This window comes from Leucoraja erinacea, chromosome 39, assembly GCF_028641065.1.
Source record: "Leucoraja erinacea ecotype New England chromosome 39, Leri_hhj_1, whole genome shotgun sequence".
Lineage (NCBI taxonomy): Eukaryota > Metazoa > Chordata > Chondrichthyes > Rajiformes > Rajidae > Leucoraja > Leucoraja erinaceus.
The window spans coordinates 11,454,248-11,470,039 of NC_073415.1; the positions used below are offsets into that span (position 1 = coordinate 11,454,248).

General features: G+C 52.6%; 3 protein-coding genes across 5 annotated transcripts in view; 2 read left to right on the forward strand and 1 right to left on the reverse strand.

The window, feature by feature from the left end:
• camsap3 (calmodulin regulated spectrin-associated protein family, member 3) overlaps positions 1–5,004 on the forward strand; it is an 89,292-nt gene extending 84,288 nt beyond the window's left edge. For all 3 annotated transcript variants that reach the window (XM_055663924.1, XM_055663923.1, XM_055663925.1), the window contains 2 exons: positions 466–584; positions 1,341–5,004. In XM_055663924.1, the coding sequence (XP_055519899.1) occupies positions 466–584; positions 1,341–1,637 (416 nt within the window). In that variant the 3' untranslated portion in view covers positions 1,638–5,004. The remainder of the gene's footprint in view (positions 1–465; positions 585–1,340) is intronic.
• Positions 5,005–5,558: 554 nt separating this feature from the next.
• The window catches only part of xab2 (XPA binding protein 2), a 31,688-nt gene continuing 21,454 nt past the window's right edge, over positions 5,559–15,792 (reverse strand). Inside the window, exons 16-19 of the mRNA XM_055663926.1 lie at positions 15,377–15,548; positions 8,000–8,126; positions 6,996–7,096; positions 5,559–5,852 (exon numbers count right to left, since the gene is read on the reverse strand). Coding sequence (XP_055519901.1) covers positions 5,791–5,852; positions 6,996–7,096; positions 8,000–8,126; positions 15,377–15,548 — 462 coding nt within the window. The 3' untranslated portion in view covers positions 5,559–5,790. The remainder of the gene's footprint in view (positions 5,853–6,995; positions 7,097–7,999; positions 8,127–15,376; positions 15,549–15,792) is intronic.
• On the forward strand, positions 12,236–13,886 carry LOC129714374 (protein FAM186A-like). Its single transcript, XM_055663936.1, has 2 exons — positions 12,236–12,388; positions 12,492–13,886. The coding sequence occupies exons 1-2, from the start codon at positions 12,271–12,273 to the stop codon at positions 13,730–13,732; spliced, it is 1,359 nt and encodes a 452-aa protein (XP_055519911.1). The 5' UTR covers positions 12,236–12,270; the 3' UTR covers positions 13,733–13,886.

The window sequence follows — 15,792 nt, forward strand, 5'->3', positions numbered from 1 at the left end:
GGTTAATTGGCTTGGTATAAGTGTAACTTGTCCCTGGTGTGTGTAGGATAGTGTTAGTGTGCGGGGATCGCTGGTCGGTGCGGACTCGGTGGGCCGAAGGGCCTGTTTCTGCGCTGTATCTCTAAACTAAACTAATTAACTTGCACGTCTTTGGAGTGTGGGAGGAAACCGGAGCACTCGGACACAGGGAGAACGTACAAACTCCGTACAGACAGCACCTGTAGTTGGGATCGAACCCGGGTCACTGGCACTGTGAGGCAGCAACTCTGCCACTGTGCCACTGTGCCTCTCTCCAGTTGGGGCCATAAGATAATTTAGAGTAGAATATAATACTCAATCAGCTTTGTCAGTTTCTCTCCGGATGCTGCTTTGGGACGGCTAACTGGAGCCCTAATTGTATTAATGCCCAGCTCCACTGAACTTAAAAAAACACTCACTCAAATACATTATCTTTCCCTCCCACAGGTCCAAAACTCTACAAGGAACCCAGTGCCAAGTCGAATAAGTACATAATACAGAACGCGATCACACGCTGCTGCCTGGCTGGCAAGGTGAATGAGCCACAGAAGAATAAGATATTGGAGGTGAGATTGATTGTTCTTTGATAACACCAGTGGGAGGCGATATGCCACTTACTCTCTGGAGGGGGGGAGGGGGCACACTAAATCTTGCCTGGATAGAGTGGATGTGGAGAGGATGTTTCCACTAGTGGGAGAGTCTAGGACCAGAGGGCACAGCCTCAGAATTAAAGGACGTTCCTTTAGGAAGAAGATGAGGAGGAATTTCTTTCACCAGGGGGTGGTGAATCTGTGGGATTCTTTGCCACAGACGGCTGTGGAGGCCACAAGTCAATGGATATTTTTAAGGCAGAGATTGATAGATTCTTGATTAGTACGGGTCTCTGAGGTTAAGGGGAGAAGGCAGGAGAATGGGGTGAGGAGGGAGAGATAGATCAGCCATTAGTGAAAAGGTGTAGTAGAATTGATGGGCCGAATGGCCTAATTCTGCTTCTATCACTTATATCCAATATCTAGGATAGTGCTCGTGTACGGGGATTGTTGGTCGGCACTGTATCTGTATACTGTCTCAGTGTACTAGTGCACTTGGTATACCAAGTATACAGTACCAAGTACCTGTATACCAAGTATACACTTGGTACTGTATCTGAGAAGCTTATCTAAGGTATCTATGTACAGTAATACTTGTACTGAACTGAATACAAAATATATTTCACCGTACCTCGGTACAGGTGATAAATAAAGTACCGTACCATACTAAACTAAACTTGAAGGCACATTCTGACTGTGGTGTTGCATTTACCACCTTCTGTTTCCTTGCAGGAGATCGACAAAAGCAAATCGAATCACTACCTGATCTTGTTTCGGGACAACAGTTGCCAGTTCCGTGCTGTGTACACCTTTCCCCCAGAGTCGGAGGATATGCATCGCGTGGCTGGTGTTGGACCCAGGGTCATCACTAAAAACATGATCGAGTCCATCTTCAAGTACAACTCGGACCGGAAGCAATTCACCCAGATCCCCAGCAAGACCCTCTCTGCTGGCGTTGATGCAGTCACCATCCAAGGCCACTTGTGGCAGACCAAGAGGCCGGTTACACCCAAGAAGCCGTCCAAATGATGGACTCTTCTTCCTCCCCATCCCTCCTCATCTCTGTACAGACGGACAAGTCAAATCCTTGAGGTCCCAACTTGCCATCTCGTTTCTTCTTCCCCTCCCCTCACCCACTTTTCTACTGGTTCTCACGGATTGTTGAGGTGTTGTCCTCTCACATTTCTGCATGCAGTTCCCATTCACCGCCAATGTTGAAGCAAGCGGGGCGATGCCTGTGTCCCGTGGACTAAGGGGGGGGCTACAGGCCTGATGTCACACCTGGAGATATCATCCCAAAGGATTCACACATGAGTGGAGGTGGGAGCACTAGACAATACTGTCCAAAACTATAAGCACTAAAGATTTGGTAACAAGGTCAAAATGTTTTTTTAAAACAAACTAGATGTATAATTTTGTTTTTGAAGCTTGATTCCTGATGATTACTACTGATGACCGAAATATTGTCTGTAAATATATTAGAGCTATTTAAATGATTTAGCTGTTTGTATAGATGAAATATTTAAGTTTCTGTTTCTTGGAAAGAATGGTCGGGTGTTGAAAATAAGTTTGCAAGTTACTGTACATAACTTGTTCCAGTATTTGGTGTATAAAACAACGTGCTGTTGAGGTTCTATATTCCAAGTGGTCGATGGAACCTACCTACCTGCCTGCCTGCTTTGTCGGAAGAATGAATAATTGTCTTTACTCGCTAACTTGATAAGCTGTATGTTCTCAGACCTAAACTATCTCAAGAGGCAATGGTGAATGTCAGGGTGGCCCCCTGGTTAAAGTTGCAGCTCAGTTGTGGAAGCAATGTTGTTGCCTTTCTCCAGCATGGTCCAGGGCATGGTATGAAAGTTAAAATGGCTGGATTGAGTTTCCAGAAGGCAGACAAGAATCTTAGATCCTCAGTGTGCATTGAGTTAGCATTAAACATGCGGTCCTGAGCTGTTGAAACACGTTCAAGTGGAGGCCATGGTGTTCAATCCTAGCAAGCTGCCCTTCAGAAGGGTCTTCTTCTGATTCTTTAATGCCCCTGTCCCACTTAGGAAACCTGAACGGAAACCTCTGGAGACTTTGCGCCCCACCCAAGGTTTCCATGCGGTTCCCGGAGGTTGCAGGTGGTTGCAGGTGGTGGTTGCAGGTAGGGAGACTGACAAAAACCTCCGGGAACCGCACGGAAACCTTGGGTGGGGCACAAATTCGCCAGAGGTTTCCCAAGTGGGACAGGGGCATAAGGATGTCTTCAGGATGGATGTTGGTTGCTCAGATGTTAGCTATGCTGTCGGAGAAAGGATCTTCTGGTTGGCCTGCCAATGTTACAATGTAGTCTTTCCCAATGGAATGACTAAGTTCACATCCAGGCCTACTTTGTTCAGGAGTTACAGATGATTCCAGGTATCTATGCCAACGTTGTCTTGGCACCACTTGGAAATCCTGGATCTGATGAGTATTCCATGCAAAACGCTCAGGTTTGCATCGGGTTAGAAAGGAGTCTGCCTACGGTTTAATTAATGATGGATGTTCTGTCTTGTTTTTCAGTACATAAATATAGAAAACCCACATCTCCAATTTTTTTAATGTTATTTATTTCTTTAGAATTCTGTCAAAGTTGTTTTTCTTCCCTGTGGATATGTGTATAAATTGCAGAGTTAGGAAATGTGCAGCAGTTTCTCTCTGTCCACCATGACATGAGCAGGGATCTGAGCTGCCTTGGTCATTACAACATCACAGCACTTTGCTCGTGTGTTTGCAAGCAAACTTGTTTGGGACTTTTTATATCCCTTGTCTCCCCCACCTTCCCTCCCTCCCCACCAAAGAAAAAAATAATTTGTGCTCTTTTATTTTTGCAGCATTTTGCCAAAACTTGTCAACTCCAGTGTCCAGCAGAAGATTAGTTGAAAGGTCCACTTTTTGGTGTAGTTGGTGACCTGGTCTTGGTGTTGTCTTCCTGTATGCTGACTGCATTAGCTTTCAGCAAAGGCCTGGTTACTGGTCAGGTGAATCCTGGCTGCATTCAGTGCTCTTGTCTGTCATTATGGAGAGCTGCCTTGTGGAGACATCATGGATTGACTGGGTGGTTTGGTGTATCAGATGAAGGGGACTGAGGTTTGCTGGATCAATGAGAGGGGCTAGAGTTTGTACACTTATGTTGATGAGAATCATGAATTCCTGAACTAATCATGCACTTTTATTTTATTTAAAGTTTCTATTTTGGCAACAATTTCCTTAAAAAGGTGAACTGGACTCTGTAGGAATTGCATTGTGAACAATTAGCTTTTAGTTCTGTGTTGAATTTTTTTTTTTTCACATCTCCAACCAAATATTTGAATCTTGGTAACATTCCATCAGATGGAAGGTTTGTATTTTTTGTTAAAATAAAGTCCTACCTGATTGTTAATTTTACGCCGTGCACAGTTCTGCTCAGGGTAGCAGTGAAGTGAATTGTGGACCAGTTGGGCGACTGATGTATCTGAGTTTTGAACAAAAGTCAGAGGCTGCTGGTAATCTTGCCCCCTTCATCACTGCCTAAACATAACCCGCTAAAGGGTTAGAATAGTTAGTTGGCCGAGTGTGTGTTACAGGACAGGAGTAGAGCTGAGGGGTCTAAACAAACATGAGAACGTTTGCACTGTGGAATCTTGACGTCATCGGTCTGAAGAAGGGTCTCAACCCGAAACGTCACCCATTCCTTCTCTCCAGAGATGCTGCCTGTCCCGCTGAGTTACTGCAGCATTTCTTGTCTGTCTTCAATGTAGACCAGCATCTGCAGTTCCTTCCTACTAAACACACGCCATCAGTACAGATTAGTGAATGCATCCTTTTTGTTTTGTCCACTGCCATTGTACTTTCACTGTGGATTCCGTATTCGCTGGTTACTATGATCAGGATGCCTGCCCCAGAGACAAGCAGCTGTAAGCATAGAGGGTGGATTGCTGCAGGATCCATGGATTTATGGTGATGGATCAGGGCAGATTAGGTTGATGGAGTGCCTCATAGGTTGATTCTCTGTCGATTTTGCAGATGAGAAAGTAGATGTTTACCCAGGATTAGCTGGCAGGGCCTGCTTTATTTTCCACAGATTTCCTGTAAACGATGTAAACCACCAGGCAGATTCTGTGCTGGAAATAGTAAGGTGAGAACTGGTCCCTTTGGGAACACACACACAGTGAACGATGCACAAATAAGCCTGGGCTGAAAGTTGGACCTTTAACATTTATTGGGTATTGAGCCAAACCAAGTTTTAAAAGGTACATGGCGTGTGGATGGTACCACACACAAGATGTGGGCTCTGCCATACATGTCCACAGCTGTGGGACTTGGGATCTGTATTACTAGAAGGAATAACATGACAAAAATATCTTGAATTTAATAAACAATTTACATAAATGCAGATTGTTTTTGCCTGAATTCTGTTCTAAGTCAGAGAGAACGACATTGAATGTTGCATACTTCCTCAGTCTGAAGAAGGGTCTCGACCTGAAACGCCACCCATTCTTTCTCTCCAGAGATGCTGCCTGTCCCGCTGAGTTACTATAACATTTTATGTCTATCGTTATATGTTGTATGCAACTTTGGTGATCATTATCTGAGGTCAGACTGTGGTTATTCTGCCCTGTGCACTATGAGTCCTCATTAATGGGTATATTGATATCTAGCTGACAATAAGCGTACATCACAAAAGGCATGCAGGCAGAGTTTAAAGTGAGTACGAAAGGCACATAATGCTGGACTAACTCAACAGTTCAGGCAGCATCTCTGAAGAAGGGTCCTGATCCAAAACATCACCTAGCCACGTTCTCCAGAGATGCTGCCTGACCCACTGAGTTACTTCAGCACTTAGTCAGTGTCTTTCCTTGGTAAACCAGCATCTGCAGTTCCTTGTTTCTAGAAAAAGTGAGTAACATTGGTAATTTAGTCTAACCAGACAACATATGCCTTTGACTGTTATGCATTTAAGACTTGACCTTTATTTAAATCATTTAGAATCTAGCTGTAGACGTACATTTCAACGGCAGGGAGGATGGTGTGTGACTGAAACAGGTGCTGTGGAAGCAGCGAGTCTTTGGAGCAGTTCAAGTTGGTACCTGAAGTAACACAGGGCCAAGGGAACTGTGCATCCTTTCCGGTTATCGAAGGCATTGGAAGACCAGACAAGAACTGAGCGTGGTATCATGTCCTAGTCGTCCTTCAAACCACCAAACACAGCCGTGGGCACTGCCTTCTGCTCCAAAGGTACCTCTGAAATAGACAACCAAAACACAAAGTTAGTTATTGTGAACGCGATTCAAATCGATGTGTACAAAATCAAATTGCCAATGCACAGTGATAAGGTGGAAGTATTTTATTTTAGAGATACAGCATGAAAACAGGCCCTCGGTCCACTGAGTCCACACCGACCAGCGATCCCCGTACACTAACACTATCCTACACACACCAATTTACATTTACACCAAGCCGATTAACCTACAAACCTGCACGTCTTTCGAAACCGAAGATCTCGGAGAAAACCCACGGGGAGAACGTACAAACTCCGCACAGACAGCACCCGTGGTCAGGAGCGAACTCGGGTCTCTGGCGCTGTGAGGCAGCAACTCTACCGCAGAGCCATCTTGCTATTGGACATGCCATTTTTGTCATTGGATGTGCATTTTTTAAACAGCGCTTGGCGTTTGGAGTCTAATTTGCTTTGCTAGGAAATTTCCCACAAGTTTGTGTGAATGTACAAAAATGGATTCAGGCACAGTAGCAAGGAAGGAAACATCTCATCGCTGAAACATTGCCCTCATACCAGTCGCTTCAGAGTACCTACCTATCATGTATTGTCTTTTTGCTCACTGGATAGCACAAAACAAAAGCTTTTCACTGTACCTCGGTACAAGTGACAATAAACTAAACTGAAATCTGATTTTAAAACTACTTACTCCTTGAGAAAGTCAAAAATCCATCCTTATTTTAAAAAACTTTTAAATTTTTCCTTAAATTGTTTTGACAGCCACTCCAACGTAATGTACTAGCTCTAAACTTCCTTCTTCACTGCAAGGCGGGGAATGGCAGAGCTGACCAAAACTGAAGACAATATTCCAAATCTAGCTTCGCCACCTTTCTGTAGAACTGTAACCTCACATCCCAAGTTCTATTCTCAGAACCCTGACCGAGGGCCGGGCAATGTACCAAAAGTCTGCGCCATCACCCTGTCAACCTGGATGGCCCACAAAGCTCAGGGTAACATTGGAGCAAGCATGAATGGGAACATGCCCGATGGTAAAAGCAAGAGGATGTAGAGGATGAGAGACTACAGCAGGGTTTGAAGGTTTTATAGACATGTCAGACATGGACCTAACCCCCACTGTGCCAAGACTAAAGACTGACCATTCCACTTACCGTCAGGCTCCTCTTCCCCGTCATCATCCTCATCGATGTCTATCTCGTCGGGGTTGGCCTGCTTGGTCAGCTCCGCCAGCTCGTCCCGGGTCACGTCACTCCTGCCAAAGAGAGTACACGTGAGGAGAAGCAGCACACGGATCACTCCACCCGCCACAACATTGCTCCAAATATCCACAATACATCGTGTGTAGGAAGGAACTGCACACGCTGCTTTACACCGAAGGTAGGCAACAAAACTCAGCGGGACAGGCAGCATCTCTGGGTGGAAGGAGTGGATGACGTTTCATAGTCTGAAGAAGGGTCTCGACCTGAAATGTCACCTATTCCTTCGCTGCTTGTCCCGCTGAGTTACTCCACCATTTTGTGTCTATCATTGGTATAAACCAGCACCTGCAGTTCCTTCCTACACATGCTGAATATATATATTTTTTGCAGCAGAAGTAACAAAGGTGCAATATGTCAAATCCATTCACTAATCAGGCAAGGACAAGTGCTTGGTTTTGTATTTGGGAGAAGCTCTCTTGTGGCTGGTGACTTGTTCCAGAGAACTTATAACAGAAGGTAAATATCTATCAGTGTGTTTTAATCTAGAATGCCCTGAGCTAGCAGAATATCCAGCTCCCAGATAATAATGCAACACTTTTAATTCACTTCATTTTAAAAGATGTTAGTACAGTGACATTTCATTTAACCCAGTAACTTCCAAAGGAGCAAGTGGCCAGGAACGTCAGCAGACATCTCCTGTAAGCCTAATGCTGGATTTCCAGGATTTTGGAATGGTTGAACCATCAGAGTTTTAGATACTTCAGCCACTTCGCATCCCAACTGAACTGACCCTCTGGTCCACACTGGCCGTCCAGCCCCACACTGGCCATCCGGTCCACACACTCTATCCGGCCCCCACAACCTGTCTGTCCCACATGATCCATCCAGCCCCAGCATGGCCCACAGTTGAAGCAACATCAACATCAACATGCATTCTGCCCGACTCAACAACGTACCTGACAAACAGAATTTTGCCTTTGGGTTTGGGTCTTTCCCTTTCAACCTCCTCAGCGATCTGCTGTGCTTTCTGCTCCAGTAACTTCATGTCATCCATTCCACTCTGTCCCGGGGCCAGGTCAGACACTGCAGTCAATGGGAGATAAATAGTCAGCTTTGTTGGATCGTCACTCCACACCATCAGATAATTCTGGTTTTATTACATTTCCTTCAAGTGTAGCATTACTGATACAAGTCACAGAGTGATACAGCGTGGGCCCAACTTGCCCACACGGGCCAACATGTCTCATCTACACTAGTCCCACCTGCCTGCATCATATCCCTGCAAACCTGTCATATCCATGTACCTGCCTAACTGTTGGGATAGTCCCATCCTCAATTACCTCCTCTGGCAGCTTGTTCCATTCACCCACCACAGCACCATTCAATATGATCACGGCTGATCATATAAAAACAGTACCCCGTTCCTGCTTTCTCCAAATATCTCTTGATTCCGTTAGCTCTAAGAGCTAAATCTAACACTCGCTTGAAAACATCCAGTGAATTGTCCTCCACTGCCTTTTGTGGCAGAGAACTCCACAGATTCACAACTCTCTGGGTAAAAATGTTTTTCCTCATCTCCATCCTAAATGGCATACCACTTATTCTTAAACTGTGACCCCTAGTTCTCCCCCTCCCCCACCTAAGAGCAGAATTAGGCCATTGGGCCCATCAAGTCTACTCCGCCATCTACTTCAATCATGGCAGATCTATCTCTCCCTTCTAACCCCATTCCCCTACTTTCCCCCCATAAACCCGGACACCCATACTATTCAAGAATCAAGTACTAATCGTGTATGTGATCCCACTTTCTCATCCACTCCCTACACACTAGATAGACACAAATTGTTGGAGTAACTCAGCGGGACAGGCAGCATTCCTGGAGAGAAGGAATGGGTGAAGTTTTGAGTCAAGACCCATGTTCAATGAGAATTCTTCTGAAGAAGGGTCTCGACCCAAAATGTCACCCATTCCTTCTCCCCAGAGGTGCTGCCTGTCCCGCTGAGTTACTCCAGCAGTTTTGTGTCTACTTTCGATTTAAAGCAGCAGCTGCAGTCCTTCCCAACACACTAGGGGCAATATACAGATGGACAATTAGGCTCCAACCCCGCAGGTATTTGGGATGTGGAGTGGAGCCAGGTAGTGCCAGAAGGGAGCGTACAAACCAAAGACACACAGACCAATCTTTGACACAGTGGCCGGGGCGGGGATCGAACCCGCGTCTCTGGCGCTGCGGCAGCGGTGACGCGAGGGCGGGAGAACGGGCGGCAGAGGAGCGCTCCGATTGGCTTCGTCAACCTGAGTGACGGGGGGACCGGCCAATTGACGGTGAGCCCACCTCGGGAAGGAGGGACTTGCGGGCGGCCAATAGGGGCCGCTGTGGCCGTTAACTGGCAGATGGGCCAGCCAATGGGAGCGCGTGGGCGGGACCGGTGAGAGGAGGGGGGGGGAATGGGGGAGAGAGGGGGAGGGGGAGAGAGGGGGGGGGAGAGAGGGGAGGGGATGAGAGGGGGAGGGGGGAGAGAGGTGAGGGGGGCGCGGTGGGAGAGAGAGCGGGGGGAGAGGGGAGGGGGGGCAGGGGCGAGAGGGGGAGAGGAGAGGGGGAGGGGGGAGAGAGGGGGAGGGGGAGAGGGGGAGGGAGAGAGGGGGAGAGAGGGGGAGGGGGGGAGGGAGAGGGGGGAGAGGGGGAGAGAGGGAGAGGGAGGGAGAGAGGGGGGGAGAGAGGGGGAGGGGGGAGGGGAGAGGAGAGAGAGAGAGAGAGATAGAGGGAGAGGGAGAGAGAGGGGGAGGGGAGAGGGGGGAGAGGGAGATTGAGAGAGGGGAGAACGAGAGAGAGCAAGAGAGAGAGAGGGGGGAGAGAGGGGGGGAGAGAGAGCAGGGGGAGAGGGGGGAGGACGGGGGGAGAGGGGGAGGGGGGGGGAGGAGGGGGGAGGGGGGAGAGGAGGGAGGGGAGGGGGAGGGGGGAAGGAGAGGATGGGAGGGGGGAGAGGGGGGAGGGGAGAGAGAGGGGGGAGGGGGAGAGAGAGGGGAGGGGGAGAGAGAGAGGGGAGGGAGAGGGGGAGAGAGGGAGATGAGGGCGGGGGGGAGGGGGAGGGGGAGGAGAGGGGAGAGAGAGGGGGGAGAGGGGAGAGAGGGGGGAGGGGGGAGAGGGGGTGGGAGGGGGGGAGGAAGCGGGAGGGGGAGAGAGGGGGGGAGGGGGAGGAGAAGGAGAGGGGGAGGGGGGAAGGAGGGAGAGAGGGGGAGGGGGGGGGGGGGAGAGGGGGAGAGAGGGGGAGAGGGGAGAGAGGGGGGGGAGAGAGGGGGAGGGGGGAGGGGGAGGGGGGGAGTGCGAGGGGGGAGGGGGGGAGAGGGGGAGGGACGGAGAGGGGAGAGGGGGGAGAGAGAGAGAGAGGGGGATGGAGAGAGAGAGCGAGGGAGAGAGTGAGGGGGGGGAGGGAGAGGGGGAGAGGGGGAGAGTGGGGGAGGGGGGGAGAGAGGGGGGAGAGGGAAAAGGGGAGAGAGGGGGGGAGGAGGGGAGGGGGGGGGGGAGGAGAGGGGGGGGGAGGGGGGGAGAGGAGGGGAGGGGGGAGGGGGGAGAGAGGAGGGAGGAGGGAGAGAGGGGGAGAGAGGGGGAGGGGGGAGGAGGGGGAGAGGGGGAGAGAGAGAGAGGGGAGGGAGAGAGGGGGGGGAGAGAGAAAGAGAGGGAGGGGGGAGAGAGAGGGGGAGGGGGGAGGGGGGGAGGGGGGGAGAGAGGGGGGAGGGGGAGAGAGGGGGAGGGGGGGAGAGGGGGAGAGAGGGGGAGGGGGAGAGGGAGAGGGGGGAGAGGGGGGGAGAGGGGGGAGGGGGGAGGGGAGAGAGGGAGGAGGGGGGGGGGGAGAGGGGGGGAGGGGGAATGGGGAGAGGGGGAGGGGGGGAGAGGGGGGAGGGAGAAGGGGGGAGGAGGGAGGGGGAGAGGGAGAGAGGGGGGGTGGGGGAGAGAGGGGGAGGGGGGGGGGAGAGAGGGGGGAGAGGGAAAGGGAGAGGGGGAGGGGGGAGAGGGAGAGAGGGGGAGGGGGGAGAGAGGGGGGGGGGGGGGAGAGAGAGAGGGGGAGGGGGAGGGGGAGAGAGAGGGGGGGAGGGAGAGAGGGGGAGGGGGAGAGGGAGAGAGGGGGAGAGAGAGGAGAGGGAGAGGGAGAGAGGGGGGGAGAGGGGGGGAGGGCGGGAGTGGAGAAGAGGGGGAGGAGGAGTGGGGAGAGAGGGGGAGGGGGGGGAGGGGAGGAGAGGGGGAGAGGGGGGGAGGGGAGAGAGAGGGGGAGAGGGAGAGGTAGAGGAGGAGGGGGGGGAGAGAGGGGAGGGGGAGAGAGGGGGGGAGAGAGAGGGGGAGAGGGGGAGGGGGAGAGAGAGGGGGAGGGGGAGAGAGAGGAGAGAGGGAGAGAGAGGAGAGAGGGGGAGAGGGGGAGGGGGAGAGAGGGGGAGGGGGAGAGAGAGGGGGAGGGGGAGAGAGAGGGGGAGGGGGGAGAGGGAGAGGGGGGGGGAGAGAGAGGGGGGGGAGAGAGGGGGAGGGGGGGAGAGGGGGGGGGGAGAGGGGGAGAGAGGGGGGGGGGGGAGAAGAGGGGGAGGGGGGGGAGAGGAGGGGGAGGGGGGGGGAGAGGGGGGGAGAGGGGGAGGTGGGGAGAGAGGGGGAGAGGGAGAGAGGGAGGGGGAGAGGGGGAGAGGGGGGGGGGGGGGGGGGGGGGGGAGGGGGGGGGGGAGGGGGGGAGGGGGGGAGAGAGGGGGGGGGGGGGGGAGAGGGGGGGAGCGAGAGGAGGGGGGGAGGGGGAGAGGAGACAATCTCTCATGTCCACCATAGCGTAATTATCTGGGGAGGGGAGAGAGGGGGAGGGGGAGAGAGGGGGAGGGGGGGAGAGGGGGAGGGGGGGAGAGAGGGGTGGAGGGGGGGAGAGAGGGGGGAGGGGGGAGAGAGGGGGGGGGGGGGAGAGAGAGGGAGAGAGGGAGGGAGAGGGGGAGAGGGGGTGGGGGAGAGAGGGGGAGGGGGGGGGGGGAGAGTGGAGGGGAGAGAGGGGGAGGGGGAGAGAGGGGGAGGGGGGGAGAGAGAGGGGAGGGGGGGAGGGAGGGGAGGAGGGAGGAGGGGGGAGAAGGGGGGAGGGGAGGGGAGAGAGAGGGGCAGGGGGAAGAGGGAGAGGGAGGAGAGGGGAGAGGGGGGAGAGGAGGAGGGAAGGGGGAGGGGGAGAGGCTCTATCTCCTCAAGAGTGACCCCCTCTCTCCCCCAGACATGGATCAGACAGACACAGACGGCTGGGTCACTTTCCGCGCCCAGACCCGGACGATGGACAATCTCCGTCGTCTGCAGCGTAACGGGACCCTGTGTGATGCGCAGATCCGTTCCAATGGTCAGTGACCCCTATCTGTTACCCCGACCCCTACACACTCTCGCCCCCTCTCTGTGACCTAAGGTGACTAATGTTTTTTTATCCTCCCCCCCCCCCCCTCTAGGTGAGGTGATTCCTGTCCACCGCTGTGTCCTGGCAGCCTCCAGCCCCCTCCTCCTGCGTCGCCTCGCCTCCCCATCAGGTTGCCCCGCTGGGGTGTTGGAGATCGAGGTGCCGGCCCCCTGCGGCTCGTCCCTGCGCCCCCTCGTCTCCCTCGTGTACGGGGAGGAGGTGACGCTCCCTCGCCATGCGGTCGACGGCTTTCTCAGGGCAGCCAGGAGCCTTGGTCTCAACCCCTACCCTGCCACCCCCGACCTTCATTGTCCAACCCCTGACCCCGAGGTCCTGACCCCAAACCCTATCAGTCTGACCCTTGCCCCCAATGATACAAACTCTGAACCTGACCTTGCGACCATTGCCCCCAAGGTGGTGACCCCCGAACCTGACCGTCTGACCCTTGCTCCCAAGGTCATGATCGTTGACCCAGGGGTCACTGCCTTTGAACCTGACCGTCCGACCCTTGCCCCCATGGTCAGGACCCTTGGGGTTGAAACCTCTGACCTTGTCCGTCCGACCCTTGCTCCCGAGGTCGCAACCTATCACCCTGCTGGTCTGACCCTTGCCCCCAAAGTCACGACCCTTGCCCCCCAGCAAACAACCCCCACCCCCAAGATCAGGACCTCTGACCTCCGTGCAGTGACCTCTGGCACCAAGCAGTCGACCCCAACCAAGCGGGTCCTGAACTCTGGCCCCCGCCACCGCAAGGTTGCTGGCCCCCCCGTCACAGTGACCAGTTGGAGGCGAATGAGGGTAGGGGGGCGCTCAACTCACTCCCCCTCCCTCTCACCCTCCATCACCAGACGACCCTGGAAACTCCACCGTGTAACCCCCTCCCCTCAGCCCCTCTCCTCAGGGCAGGCCGAGGCTCCGAGACCCTCCACTCCCCCTCCTCCCTCTCCTCCACCCCCTCTCCCTCCCCGCTGGGGCTTTGCCGGCCTCCTCTCCCTATCCCCCATCGTCGCAGAACAGGAGAGTTACTTGTGGGAGAGTCGGGAACACCGAGGGAGTCTCGCGGTCGAGAGATCCCCCTCCTCTCTCTCCTTCTCCTCTGATGAGGGGGAGAGCGAGGTAGAAGTAGGCGGCCCCATCGAGGGGTGTCCCTATATCCTGGCTCCCTCTGTCTACCCCGATCCCTCCTCCTCCCTATCTGAGGAATCAGAGGGAGATGTAGAGGTATGTGATGGCTTTGAGGCACCTCCTTCCCTACTTGCCTCCCACCCTCCCTCACACAGCCTCGAAGTCTGAGAGAGCGCGGGGAGATTCCGACATCTATTGCTTGTATCCCAATCCCTCTATCTCCCTCCTTCGCAATCTCTCACCCTCCTTTACGGGTCACCAGTCCACCCCCTCCACAGACCCAGCTGACTCCCCCAAAAAACAAACAATAAACTACAATCTATTCGCAAAGGAAAATCTTTGTGTCTTTCAGAGTTTGTGTGGGATTTGAGCTCCCTCTACATCAGTTTGTGTGTGTGTGTGTGTGTGTGACTGTGTGTGTGTGTGTGTGTGTGTGTGAGTGTGAGTGTGTGTGTGTGTGTGTGTGACCTGGACCCAGATGAGAAAATAAATCAGAGACTGTGTGTGTGTGTGTGTGTGTGTGTGTGTGTGTGTGTGTGTGTGTGTGACTGTGTGTGTGTGTGAGACTGTGAGACTGTGTGTGTGTGTGGGTGTGTGTAAATGTGTGTGTGTGTGTGTGAATGTGACTGTGTGTGTGTGAGACTGTGTGTGTGTAAATGTGTGTGTGAATGTGACATGTGTATGACTGTGTGTGTGTGTGTGTGTGTGTGTGTGTGTGTGTGTGAGAATGTGACTGTGTGTGTGAGAATGTGACTGTGTGTGTGTGTGTGTGACTGTGTGTGTGTGTGTCTGTGTGTGTGTGTGACTATTTCACAACTATCATAAGCATAATTTTGGTATTGGTTAGTTTAGTTTACAGAAGCCAATTAACCTTAAAGAACCTGCACATCTTTTCATTTGTACCAAAGCCAGTTAATCTACAAACCTCCGTGTCCTTGGAATGTGGCAAGGAACCGATGCACCCGGAGAAAACCCATAAGGTGACAGGGAGAACGTGCAAACTCCACACAGACTGCACCCTGGTAGTCAGATCGAACCTGTGCCTCTGGTGCTGTGAGGCAGCAACTCTAGCGCTGCGCCACAGAGCTTTGTTGCAGGGCTACAGGATGTGAGAGTTTTGCCAGCAGGTTTTGATTTAATAAGTGAGTATACTGAGGGTTATTTAATTCCCATCTCATTCCTAATGAGTTACAGGTTTTAAAATAAAAACACTGACTTACAGTAGGTTTGGTGAAACTCTGGCAGCCTCACTCCCCAGGGTTACCTCTGGCCCACATTACCACACAGACTGGGTCAGATGGTGTTCATTAAGAAATATGGGGTAAGGGCCAAGGCTGTGCAGGAGACACATCCATGAATGGAGGAGAGCTGGACACAAAATGCTGGAGTAACTCAGCGGGACAGGTAGCATCTCTGGAGAGACACGAGTCTGAAGAAGGGTCTCGACCCGAAATGCCTCCTATTCCTTCTCTTCAGAGATGCTGCCTGAATTACTGCAGCTTTTTGTGTCTATCTTTGGTTTAGACCAGCATCTGCAGTTCCTTCCTACACAATGAAAGGGAGGTGTTGGATACAATTGAAGAAATAGTGGTTACAGCATACCAAGGCTTCCAGAGGAAACTTTTATTTGTTCGTGGGAAGTGGAGGCTGACAGCATTTAGTCTCCATCGCTAATTTCCCGAGGGAGGGTGATGGGGGGGAGGGGGGGCTAAAAGTCAACCACATTGGTGGGTCTGGAGTAATCCTGACTGGTTTAGTGGACGAGGAGTTGTATATTAGCCAGTAACATCGACACCCAACAGTGTTGCTTACCTGTGCCTGTAGCGTTGGTGGAAGCTTTCAACATCTGCGAGGACATGAAATTGACCTGGGTGTTGTAGGTAGCCTGTACGCTGCGTTTAATCCGTAACATCTCCCGAATCGTATCCTCGTTACCTTGCCTAATCTCAAACTCCTTCCACGTCTGCCAGAACGACGGCGTGATCTTAAATCAGACACGGGGAACACGTTAAAATGCAGTTTAGTTTAGAGATACAGCACGGAAACAGGCCCTTCGGCCCACCCAGTCTGCGCTGACCAGCGATAACGCTATCCTACGCACACTCGAGCCAATTACTGACATATGATGAAAGAATGGATCGACGGGGCTTATAGTCAATGGAATTTACAAGGATGAGAGGGGATCTTGTGGAAACATATACAATTCTTAATGGATTGGACATGGTAGA

Coding starts and splice junctions, on each gene's coding strand:
- LOC129714374 (XM_055663936.1), top strand. CDS start 12,271: ATGGATCAGACAGACACAGACGGCTGGGTCACTTTCCGCGCCCAGACC. Junction 12,389..12,491: donor TGCGCAGATCCGTTCCAATG/GTCAGTGACCCC, acceptor CCCCCCCTCTAG/GTGAGGTGATTCCTGTCCAC.